The following is a 13712-nucleotide window of genomic DNA, read 5'->3' on the forward strand; positions in this document are numbered from 1 at the left end:
AAAGTTAATTGTATTTCTTTTTCTTATGTTTTACCTTAAGTCCAGATGAATAATAAGACTAGAAAGAGGAATATTTAAGATCATTAAAATTTTAAAATTAAAGTTTTGAGCAGTAAACAGAACTATTTAAATAGCACTCCTATTTTTTATTTAAGAAATAAAAAAAATAACTCACTTGAAAATTGAATTGCAAATCCAGATTTGCTGATATAAAAGTCCGTGTCAAACTGGATGGTTACTATGTTGAGGGTGCTGTGGATTCCTTCAGGAATAAGAGAACCACTAATTTCCTTTAAAAGCATATCATTTTCTGGTGGACCATCCCAAACTCGGAGTATATCATGCGATGCTTCCGTATCAAAAGCAAGAAACTGTAGGCTGTGGGAGAACCATATATCTCTGATTATCTTAAACATGGATTCAGTTTTAAATAAAGAATATAACAAATATTCATCTTGCTTCTACTAGATATTCCTTTTATTCTATCAGATAAAAATGAATTATGTAAACTGCATATATAAACTTAATGAATTTTTCTTGAGCAGTATAATTTTTTTTTAGAATATGATTAAATGTACTATTACATCACCTCTGCAAATTATAAAAACTTTAGGTATACAGACTATCCCTGACTTATGATGATTCAATTTAGGATTTTTTGGCTCTAAGATGGTACAAAAGAGATATGCATTCAGTAAAATCTGTACTTTGAATTTTGATCTTTTCCCAATTGTGATATGTTGTATGATACTCTCTCACGATGCTGGGCAGCGGCAGGGAGCTACAGCTCCGTCAGTCACAAGATCACAAAGACAAACCGCCAATACATTTACAACCATAATATACCCATAAAACCATTCCGTTTTTCACTTTCACTATAGTTTTCAATAAAGTTACGTGAGATACTCAACACTTTATTATAAAATAGACTTTGTGTTAGATGATTTACTGTAGACTAATGTAAGTGTTCTGAGCATGTTTAAGGTAGGCTAGGCTAAGCTATGATGTTCAGTAAGTTAGTTATATTATATGCATTTTCAACTTACGATATTTTCAACTTACGTTGAGTTTATCAGGATGTAACCCGAGGAAGATCTGTACATTCTTTTCAGTGTTCATGACTTTTAACTGTGGCAATGGCAGGTGACACTTAGAGGATCTCATATGTGCCAGGCACTGTGCAAAATGCATTACATCGATTTTCTTCCTTTAATTGTTACCATGACCCAATGAAGCAGGAACAATTTTTATCTCAACTTTACAAAAGTAGCAAATGAGGTTGAGATAGATTAAATAAGATTGCCCAAAGGTGGCAGAGTCATGAATTGAACTCAAGTTATCTAATTCCATAGTATGTGTCATTTCCACTGTTTCAAGTTTTTTGTTTGTTTTATCAGACTCAAATGAGGTTTATTCCGCAAATGCAAAAATTGTTCACATTCAAAAACCAACGATTACATTTCACCACAGTGGCAGATATAAGGAGGAAAACCATCACATGAAGATCTCAATATACACAAAAAGTATTTTAAAAATTCAGTATCCATTCATAATCATCACACCCAGTAATCTAGGAGTAAAAGGGAACTTCCTTAATGTGAAAGTGTCTACCCCCAAAAAAATGCACAAAAAAGGAAAAAAAAAAGGTTTCATGTTAAATCTATTTTGCTTTGTGTCTAATCTAGACAAAATTAATGTCTGATTTTTTTGCACCTAATGCCAAAAATTAGAAATCCAATTATATCAACATGCTCAACTCTCTCTCTCTCTCTCTCTCTCTCTCTCTCTCTCTCTCTCTCTATATATATATATATATATATACACACACACACACACACACACACATACCACATTCATGTGTGATATGTGATCTAGGTTGCAATTTAATATCAAATATTTTTCTTTAGTTTTTAAAAATCCCAGAATTCTGTTGAATTTAGTATTTTCACATTTACTATTTCTAATATTTAAAATAAAACAATACGTGACGTATCTTAAAGAAAAGTAGGCTGAGGTTCGATTCAATTTGTAGCTGCAAATTGCCTTGCAAAAGTAATGTACCAGTTCACACTGCATCCAATAATACATGGAGTACACCTTGCAGCATGTTATTTGAAGGACAATATTGGTTTCCCATAAAACTGCCTTCATCACCCATAAGCCTGTTCGAAAATCCATTTATATAAAGCAGCAATTCTTTTTTTTTTTTTGCGATACGCGGGCCTCCCACCGCTGTGGCCTCCCCGCCGCGGAGCACAGGCTCCGGAAGCGCAGGCCCAGCGGCCATGGCTCCCGGGCCCAGCCGCTCCGCGGCATGCGGGATCCTCCCGGACCGGGGCATGAACCCGCGTCCTCCGCATCGGCAGGCGGACTCCCAACCACTGCGCCACCAGGGAAGCCCCCAGCAGCAATTCTTAATGTCACTGTTTTGTGAGTGATAACACAATAGTTAGCTCATATGTCAAGGGGAATTTGTTCATTTACTAATTCATCCCTAGTCATAACAATAATAGTTAAACTAGAACTGAGAGCAGGTGCACCTTGGAAACCTGACTGGCGTTAATTTAGGAGGCTACGGTTCTGCCATCATCTAAGAGGAAATTATGTGAAGAACTGTGAGCCACCTAACTAAACTCAGCAGGAACAGAACTCTAACATGGTTAAAGGGGAAGAGAGCAAATGCTTCAGAGATATGCCTAAATCTAGGGAAGACAGGGAATAGGTACTGGGTCCTCTTCCATTCTTATTTCTTCTGAATGTTCATGAGGCTGAACTCATGACAGTGATCTGCACAACTCTGTATACCTATCAAAATGATGGACTCAGCGTCTTAAGTCATGCAGAACTGAAAGTATAGCATTGCCAACAAGTAGGAAAAATTCGCACCTTCTGTGTGCCCTCTTATAACTGAAAAGCTTCTCTCTAAGGGGCTGTATGAACTACTGTTGTGGACCACAAATCAATAAATCATGCTTATGAATACTTTTTTTTCATATTTTAAACGTATAAAAACCATGTTTTTCTTTGCCAAGGTTAAAAAACATTGAAAAATCTTGATATTAATTGATATTGTATATAGAGGCTGATCAGGGAAATTCAGATTCCCTGGTCATTTTGAAATAATAAAATCCATTTACCTGACAATGTTTCCTGGATCTACCTCAATCATCCACATGCAACGCAGATTATTGTCATACGGAAAGGGATAACCAGGAGATAAGATTCTTCCTGATGATTCTCCTTTAAAACGACCTCCGCATTCGGCTAGTAAAAAATTAATTCAATTTTAAGTCACAATTTAATGCCAATCTTTCTAAACAATCTACAAATTTCTCAAGAGTATATATTTTTTCACCTGAAGGAAAACAGAGATTGGTTTCTCCTCTTATTGAAAGTATATATTTGTATATGCTTTCTCAGTTTAAGGTATTAATTGAAGCAAGAACATACTGTACAATAAAAAAAGAATCTCAAGTCAGATCATATAAAAATAGTATAATAAACCTAATTAGGGAATTGAAAAAGTACACACTCAAAACTCTGAGTTTAGGCTTCCAAACATTTTAAGATGTGTTGTTAAATAATGATAATGTAAAAAGGGGAAACAGATGGCAAGTTGCTCACTGCTAGTTGATTGTAGGCTGAATAATTCATCATCTTACTACCTTACCTCTGAGAAAAACTAAGCTTTACTGCAGTCCCTCAGGCCTTCCAAATTTCATTGTCCTTTTATTCCCCTTTAAATCACTCTAAACTCTTTCGCTTTTAACCTCCCGAAAGTCAAAATGGCATTTTTATTAAATTTTTCTTCAGTTAAATCTAGCTCAGTTTTGATTTAAACTGAAATCAAACCGGTCTCTGATTTTTATAAAATTTATCAAATTAAAAATGTAAGCATCATCATACAATATAATAAAAATTTTGTCTTCTGGGGAATTCCCTCTCCATTTTAATAATATTTAATATATTGGGATATCTGGAATGATTTTACTTAGATAAGCAAATAATCTAGAAAGAATTCTCTTTCTAGAGAAGAGAGAAGAGAGAAAGTAAATAGTTTGCTTAATTAGTATATTGCTCTGCATCTCTAAATCCTAGAAACCACAGTGTAGTAATACATTATACATTTGAAAATTTTCCAGATTATCATAGTACCAAAAAATAAACCAAATCCATACTATTTTACTTTTTGCTTAAATATTTGAATATACTGCTATATTTATTTTGCTTGTTCTCTGCAGTGTTACTGTCTTACTCAAATTCAATGACTGAAGTAACAATCTTGGATTTTGTTTTGTTTTGTTTCGATTATTAGAGCAAAGAAGGTCAAAGACAGAAAGTTTCAGCATTTGGAAAAGACCTAATAATATCGAATATCATGGTTCAAATCTGTATCTATTCATGTAGGTAAAATTGTTTCAAAGATTTTAGGTGTTACATTTTAGCACACTATGATGGTTAGTCTTATGTGTCAACTTGGCTAGTCTACAGTACCCAGTTATTTTATCAAACACTAGTTTAGGTATTGCTATTTATAGACCTGGCTAACATCTACAATCAGTTGACTTTAAGATTACCCTTGATAATGTGGGTAGCCTTCATCCAATAAATTAGAAGGCCTTAAGAGGAAAAGCAGAGTTTTCTAGAAAAGAAGATATTCTCCCTCAAGCCTGCAGCATTAAGTCCTGCTGGAGTTTCTGGACTTTTGACCTTCCCTCTGGATTTTGGGCTTGTCAGCTCCCACAACTGCATGAGGCAGTTCCTCAAAATAAATACATTTCTTGATGACAGATAGACAGACAGATCTATATCTAGATCTACTAATCCTTCTTCTCTGGAGAACCCTAACTGATACACATACCTACAGAGGGCTAAGCAAGTTTATTTTGTATTGCAACATTAGCTTAATTTAATTTATAATAATAAACTTAAGTTGTTATTATTATTTTTTTTTTTGCGATACACGGGCCTCTCACTGCTGTGGCCTCTCCGGTTGCGGAGCACAGGCTCCGGACGCGCAGGCTCAGCGGCCATGGCTCACGGTCCCAGCCGCTCCGTGGCATGTGGGATCTTCCCGGACCGGGGCACAAACCCGTGCCCCCTGCATCGGCAGGCGGACTCTCAACCACTGTGCCACCAGGGAAGCCCTTAAGTTATTTTTAAAGTGAATAAAAATATATCTGTATTCAAGAAGTTACCATCACTTACTGAGGTTTTTCTCATTTTTTAAATAAAAATTTTGTTGGATAACCTAGAACCGTATAGCTATAATAATTCATTTTTCATCATTTTAATGATTTATCACTATTATTGGTATATATTTCTTATGAGAACAAATTTGACTTCATTCCTCCAGATTAATTTTTAAGCAACTTCAAGGCAAACTGGAATTTTGGGTACTGTGTTTATCTTGAATCTAAACATACCTCTTTCTTTTTCCATATTTCTTTGCTACAAATATTATTGGTATTTTGATTTCAAATGAACCAGTGTGATATACCATATCACTGGGGTTCATATTCTGACAGAAGTCTTACATTTGTAGATAAAAATGAAGGTGTACAGGTTAAAGTTCTTTGGCTTTGGTGTCTCAAAAATTAATTTTTGTTTGCTCAATGTATAAGCTACAGAAACATAATTACCTAGAAATAATCCATATAATTGAGAAAAAGTTTCTTATTTGGCAAAGGCAAAAATATAATCATAATAGATATTTAAGGTTAATGGGCATAGAAAATTATGATTTTAGGCCAGGTGGTAAAGCTATTAATTATTGCCAGTAAAGAACACCATCTAAAATAGAATTTCATCTTCTGTTCTCATGGAAGTCATAGCATGACACACCATGTGTCCAACTGTTTCAGCTGTTATTCCTGATCAACCATCATTAAAAAAAAAAAAAGATTACCCTTCGCATGAAATCTTGAGCAGTGTCACGTCATTAAATTTTGACTTGGCAGATTCATAAACATAAAGTGCATTGATTCATTGCAAACAAAATTAAAATCTTCTTTCTGATCCCAGACCAAATGTCCTATTTGCATAAAATTTTTCCAAAATATGAAAAATGTCTTCACCTTGGTTCAACATATAAGGAAAATATATGTTTTTTAATGTATTTGTTTATGATTTAAATTTTAAAGACAACATGGTAAGTCAGTATTTACAAGTTTATACTTCTGTGCTATTGCAACCCTTAATGATTTTCTGAATATATTTCATATTTACATCAAAGAACATAACTTCAGAGAGAACTAATCAGTGCTACATTGTTCTTATAACCAATGACAGTGGGTTGATTGTTGGTCATGTTCCAGAATCTCAAGTTTGTCAATTTAGGTTGTTACTGTAGTATTATCCTCATAATCTATCCAAAATTCAGATGCCATCTGAAAGGAAAGCACTATAATTGCATTCTGGTTAGATAAAAGTATGTTTGCTTTCTGTGTGAATCACTGTTTTAATAAACCAATAGAAAACTCATGTCATCAAAAACACTGCAATTAGTTGTAAGACCTCTAATAACTAGCATTTCATTGTTTTCTATTTGAATTCCTTCAAGTTTTGTGGAGATTCCTATGTTGACTATATCAACTAACAAACATTAAAATTTGTCTCAAAAGGTCCAGGTCTCCAAACTCATCAAATTGTATACATTAAACATGTGCATTTTTTTTTTTTTTTTTTTTGCGGTACACGGGCCTCTTACTGTTGTGGCCTCTCCCATTGCGGAGCACAGGCTCCGGACGCACAGGCTCAGCGGCCATGGCTCACGGGCCCAGCCGCTCCGCGACATGTGGAATCTTCCTGGACTGGGGCACAAACCCGTGTCCCCTGCATCGGCAGGCGGACTCTCAACCACTGTGCCACCAAGGAAGCCCTGTGCATTTTTTAAAGATACCAATTACAACTTAATAAAGCTGTTTAAAAAAAAAAAGTTTAAGTCAATTTTATCCATATGGGCCTGACACAGAATGGATTTGTGCTTCCACAAATGCCATTCAGAAATAAGAATTGCTAAAGAATCATGTTTGTTCCCTACTGAGGAGTTAGTGTTTTGTTTAAATGTTTTGATATTGTTTAAGTATCTTTTCTCGTCCTAATATTCCAGCCTGGCACCTATTTGATATTGGAGCAAAAAAAGAAAAAAAAAAGCAGATGTCTTTATCAACACTTTTCTATCCACCCTGCTTCTCACATAATACCCAGTTATTTGTTAATCAATCTAAAGATGGCAGCAATAAAATTGTACTCCGGCTATACAAATAAGAGAGAAAATGATCAATCTATATCTTCATGTAGGCAATATATCTGATATCACTGACTCTCACATTGCCTTTTGTTAATGAAATTCATTTAATTATGTCATGATACATACACATAAGAAAAACATATGCACTTTTAGTTTTTGAAAAAGTATATAAAGACTTTGAAGTTATTGAGAATAGTTTACTGTTTTTTAATCTAGCTTGATATCAGCATAAGCAACAATTTTGTATATAAAAACAAATCTAAAAAAAAACCCCAAAAAACACAAGAAACAAAACTGGTCAATGTGATTCAATAAATGTGTATGATTAAGAGTTTCAGCATATTTTTGTAGTGAGTTAAACTTTATATCAAGATAAGATAAACATAATGGCTTCAAACCATTTTTTACCCAAAAAAGAGAATGTACTTACTGGTAAGATTATGAAAAGAACCCTCTCACTCTCCATAAATCTGAGCTATGAATTCATTCACTTTTTGATTAAAGTATGAGTTGTGTGTGGACAGATTGAATAACTTGAAAAGGTACAGTACATTTTAATAACACTTCCATAGAAGTATTTCATGAAAACCTAAAGCAGTATCCTACCAATACAGGATGGCAGAGGGTAGTCCCATGCCCTTCTCTCCCCTGTCATGCACTTGAGAAGGCTACTTCCATGGAGAGTATAGCCTGGATTGCATCCATAAATGATAGTGCTACCAGCAAAATGGCCTTGGTCACTGATCTTGTATCCAAATTGTGGAATGCCAGGATCCTCACAATGTGAAAGTTCAAAACCTATGAGAAAATACAAGTTTATTAAAGACAAAATTTAACAGGAAGATTTAAAACTGTACAAATCATCCCTTTTTATTTTTTTATATGATTACATGCTTTTCCCTGGTTTTATTACTCTTACCGTATTTAATTTTGTTCGTTTACAGCCACCATAGAGAGCTTTTTCTCTCAAAAATTAGAATTTTTGTATTATTCAAATTTAGCAATGCTACCCCATGGTCTATATGACTATATCATAACTTATAGTAGTAAGATTCTTGCCTGCTTCAAGTGATTTGCAGCTAATAGATTCTGATCAATGTAACTATTATGATCAAATAATGAAAAATTAAAATCCATACAAAATATGTGAAATCATAACTATCCAAGTAACAAATGTCTCCACTGCAAATATAACTTTGGACTGCTTTACTTTTATAGTCTTAGAAGAAAGTGAAATAGCCTTATATTTAAAATATACTTTATCAAGAGTTAATATAACACAGTAATCAGTTTGAAGAACTCTGAATTTTTATTTTCTGCCCTCTTCAGAATGTACGACTCTCAAAATTTCTCACAAGGAAAAAAAAAAAAGAGTAGGGTGTAGAGAACATATTTTTGATTTCTAAAGGGTTGGGGCTTTCCACATGACTTTTGCTGGAAACTTGTGATCTTGGGCTAAGTGTAACACTTGAGAAGTTAAGTTACAACTGTTTGAGTAGTGAGAGAACTGCAGAGATGAACCTAACTCTGAAGGGGGTTTGTGTTTACATTTCAAGGAAGAATGAGACCCAGAACCTTACAGATGTCTCTAGTTTATAAAACTTGGAGACACAGGAGGCTAATCTGACTATTGAAACCCTAAATTTACATTCCAAAGGTTAGAATAAAAACCGAGAATTCTTTCTATCCCATCTCCAAAGAGCAGAAGTTTTTTTCTTCCTCCTTTCGGGAGAGGAGTTAAAGACAACTATCTTAAGCACAGCACGTGCATTTTTCTTTATTCCTTGTCCCTGGTCACTCGTGTAGATCTTTCCATCTGATTTTCATCGTGTTACTACAGGGGTAAGGACTGGGTCAAAGGGATGCTGACACAGTTATTATTATTACTATTATTAATTATATCACTTAAATGATAATAATTAATCTCTGTAGATCCAGAATACCTTGTGTATGTATTCAGAATAAAATTAATAAAGATGAATATTAAAAAACAGTCATAGCACAATTCACTATTAAGATACTGAAAGAACTAGAAAAGGGTACTTCAGAATGTAAATCAAACATGACACTAGTTATCAAAATCTAACCTCCCCAGCTAAGGAATTCTTCTGCCCTTAATGTTTTACAAATTACATAAATGTATGATAAATGTAAGATATAATGAATGCACCAACAATAATTAGGTGCTAAATTATATCAATTATAGCTTCTGGGACTAGAGGACTATGATAAATATTCCAGATAGCTTCATGAATTAGGGAAGTCTGTGATTTCAAGACAAATAATATTTGACAAAAGGAGAACTTTTTTATGTACATCTTAAATCATAGGATAGTCAAAAAGAGATTTGTATCTCTTTTGTAGGCACAGATCCTTGACCAAATTAATCTAAATTTGAACTAGAAAGCAAAAAAGGATTTATTAGCTCACTGATGACAAATCACTAATTTATAGTACTGACTTCCTAGAGTGTCAAAATAAACATAAAATTACCAGAAATGTACAGCTAGAAGTACTGAATTTACACTATAATTCTGTATGTTAAGGTCTACATTAGCTCTTGGAGAACATAAGAAGCTCTTCCTAGTCTCTTCTAGGGGTTCTTCATCTTTCCCTCCTCTGTTAACCAACAGAATTATTTCACACACCTTAATTAATTTACAATCATTTGTTCAATAATGTTCATAAGTGAGTGTGATTCTTAGAGGCAATTATCTCTAGGAGACAACTGAAAAATAAGCTAAGATAATGTTGTTGAGAAACTGAAATTTATGAGACAGTTAAAAAACCTTCAGGAATTTCCTATGTGGGTCAATCTGTGACAGTCTCATTAGGGTGAAAATATGTTAAAATAAGGCAAATGCAAACAGCTTCAGAAACAGAGCCATACAAGAGGTTAGAAGTTGTTAACTCAAATTATAACATATATGAGATATAAAGGATACATGGTCAGGCAAGTCAGCCTTTCAAAAACAGAAGTAGAAACAACAGAAGTAGTAACAAAATTTTTAGGACATACTGCTTTGTATGGATCTGCACACTTAACACTACATTTAAAATGTCCCTGCTTGAAAATAGCAAGTTTGAATTCCTTTTACCAGACATAATATTCAGTTTATTATTCAAGATTCAGTCACTTTTGAGTTTTACCACATATCATTTATCAAAATAAAAATGGAAATTAAGCCCTCTTTTCAAGGTTTATTACCAAATTCATCCTCCCTTAATTTGAATGCTTTGTAAATGTGGTTGGCAATTGCTGGTGATGAGGTATAACGGAGATATTCTTTGTAAATTAAGATAATTTATAATACTTTGCATTGTAGATGAAAATGCACATGGACAACAGTATATAAGCTACAAAGCACAACATAATTTAGTCCAATTTGGTGGAATTATTGTTGCTTATTCATAAATATTCAAAACTGTATTATTCTTTTTTTTTTTTTCTTTTTTTTTGTTTACGGTACGTGGGTCTCTCACTGTCGTGGCCTCTCCCGTTGCGGAGCACAGGCTCCAGACGCACAGGCCCAGCGGCCATGGCTCACGGACCTAGCTGCTCTGCGACATGTGGGATCTTCCTGGACCGGGGCACGAACCCGTGTCCCCTGCATCGGCAGGCGGACTCTCAACCACTGCACCACCAGGGAAGCCCTGTCTTATCTTTATGGAAACATTCAGCTGCCAGTCTTTTCATTGAAAAGCTCAAATACTTGAAACTGACAAATAAAGATGTGTATGAAAAAATATATACTATAAATATTCACCATTCCTTGTGCAATTTGATACTCTGATGAAATGAAAATTTCTAGAGCACAAAATGAACTGAAAATCCTCAATTACCTAAATCCTTTTGACTTGCTGAATAAATTAAACTGAGATCTAATTCCTTTCCTGCCACCATATAGCAGATTTCTTTAAGGATTTCTAACATTTTAAAGTTACTATTTGAAATCTACAAGACAGTAGAAAGGTTAAAACAACAACTTCACCATCTGGTACTATGGGATAGTTGCTTCGGATTAATAGTAATATTAATTCAGATTAGTTTTCAGATTAATATTTACATTAATTGGTTCATATTCACATTAATATTGTTATTAAGAAAGAAATAATGCAAAACAAGTTAAAACTCCTTTTACGTCTGTCTCCAATCCCTTTCTGGTCTTTCCCTACTGAGAGCTAGCAAATATTCTCAATTAGTGTATTATTTTCACACATAATTTATATTTTTTACACATATCTATACGTCTATGAACAATATACAGTATGATTTGCAAGCATCTGTACATTTCATGAATTATACAATTAAAATAAGTCTTCTAAGCCTTTATTTTTTGCCCAGCATTGCGTTTTTACTTTTATATTTACGCACACACATACACACACACTTTATTCATTTTAACTACTAATGATATTCCATTGGAGGTATACTCCAAAATTGATTTACTTATTCTCCAGCTCATGGACATTTATATTGTTATATTGCTTATATTATTCATTGTTATAAAAATGCTATACTTCTATGTCCCCATTTGCACATATGCAAGTGTTTCTATGGTGTATGCAGCATGTAGGGATTCATAGATCATTTTCTCCTCAAGATTAAATCAAAATCTGCTAATCTCCTATTTAACTTCTGCCTTGGCCAATGAAAGATAAATAGTTCAATCCCTGCATCAACATAATTTCTGTTCAATTTGTTTATGAATAATTGTGCATTCACATAGGGTGATGTTATATCTGGTTAGCAAAATAGTAGCAATAGTACAATAAGGCAGATGGCTTAGAAATATAAATGATATCTGAAAATCACTTTTTGAATGTAAGTAAGCATTTTTGATGTAACTAAAATAAGAAGGTCCTTATATGCTTTATTTCTTTGAAATCCACCTAAAATGTAAGTATATATTTAATACTGTTAAAGTGAAATTTTAGAGTATTGAATGATGAATGAAGATATGTTAATTTTATGTACTAAAAGTAAGAACTTTCCAAATTGCTAAATAAAAAGGGAATTAGATTGCTAATAAGGAAACTGAGAAAGTAATGATAAATACGTTAGAGAAACATATCCTTTTTTAAACCAAAAACCTTAATAAAAGTTTAAATAGGGCTTCCCTGGTGGCACAGTGGTTGAGAGTCCGCCTGCCGATGCAGGGGATACGGGTTCGTGCCCCGGTCCGGGAGGATCCCACATGCCGTGGAGCGGCTGGGCCTGTGAGCCATGGCCACTGAGCGTGGGTGTTCGGAGCCTGTGCTCCGCAGCGTGAGAGGCCACAACAGTGAGAGGCCCGCATACCGCAAAAAAAAAAAAAAAAAAAAAAAGTTTAAATAATAAAGCAATATTCTACCATAATCTTAAGCTCTATAGAATTCTTTGGTGGATTTAATACATAATATTTAGCAGAATAATCTTTAAGAATGATATTTAAGATTTGGTTATTAAATTCCACTTAATCCATGAGTCTTGCAAGAAAAAGTCTTATTTTAGAATTCTTTATATTTAAATAAGGATGTATATAAAGCAGAATGTCATTTTAAAATTCACAAGCAGAAAATAATCCATGACCATACATAACACTGTGATAATCCTCTTTGGTTCAGACATAAGGAAAATAAAGAGAAGAAAACACTGAAGAAAAATTATGTATTCCTTTTTTCTCACTAATCAAACTAATAATCAGACATATCAAGCTTTGAAATGACCAACTTTATAAGAATGCTTTAAGAAGACAATCTTTACAGGTTTGAGTCTTGAAAAGCTATATACTTTTTTTTTTTTTTTTTTTTTTTTTGCGGTACACGGGCCTCTCACTGTTGTGGCCTCTCCTGTTGCGGAGCACAGGCTCCGGACGCGCAGGCTCAGCGGCCATGGCTCACAGGCCCAGCCGCTCCGCGGCATGTGGGATCCTCCCGGACCGGGGCATGAACCCGTGTCCCCTGCATCGGCAGGCGGACTCTCAACCACTGCACCACCAGGGAAGCCCAAAAGCTATATAAATTTAATTTAACTTTTTAATTCTATTTGTTGAGTAACTTTTAATGTAATTTATTTACTTATGTAAATTATATCAAATTATATATGTAAATTAGCCATTTATATAAATATATCAATAGTAGCAGTGTAATCAAATTTTGGAAAAATCATTCAAAACAGTTACTTTTCCAGCAAGTATTTAAAAGAAAAAAAAAAAAAAACGAAGTTAAGAGTTTAAACAAACAAACAGAAAAGCTTGTGCAAATGATTGCTTTGCATTTCCAACTGGAGGAATAGGAGATAAGGTAAATAATTATCTTTTCTTTTTAATTGCCGTTGTTCTAAATCCCATGTATAAAGTTCTGACTAGAAAATATGTTACTCAAAGCTTTTCCCACGATTTAATCTTTGGGCATGAAAAAGTAAGTGATATTATTAAATATGCTAGTTTGTGTCTTGCACATCTTAAATTTGTACATC

The 13712-nt window shown here is 33.9% G+C and overlaps 1 protein-coding gene across 3 annotated transcripts in view; it reads right to left on the bottom strand.

Moving 5' to 3' along the window:
• Nucleotides 1–13712, bottom strand: part of CSMD3 (CUB and Sushi multiple domains 3) — a 1080105-nt gene that overhangs the window by 309620 nt on the left and 756773 nt on the right. For all 3 annotated transcript variants that reach the window (XM_060035246.1, XM_060035245.1, XM_060035244.1), the window contains 3 exons: nucleotides 7859–8050; nucleotides 3138–3264; nucleotides 176–378 (listed from right to left, as the gene is read on the bottom strand). In XM_060035246.1, coding sequence (XP_059891229.1) covers nucleotides 176–378; nucleotides 3138–3264; nucleotides 7859–8050 — 522 coding nt within the window. The remainder of the gene's footprint in view (nucleotides 1–175; nucleotides 379–3137; nucleotides 3265–7858; nucleotides 8051–13712) is intronic.

Source organism: Delphinus delphis, chromosome 17 (assembly GCF_949987515.2).
Source record: "Delphinus delphis chromosome 17, mDelDel1.2, whole genome shotgun sequence".
In the NCBI taxonomy this organism is placed as follows: Eukaryota; Metazoa; Chordata; class Mammalia; order Artiodactyla; family Delphinidae; genus Delphinus; species Delphinus delphis.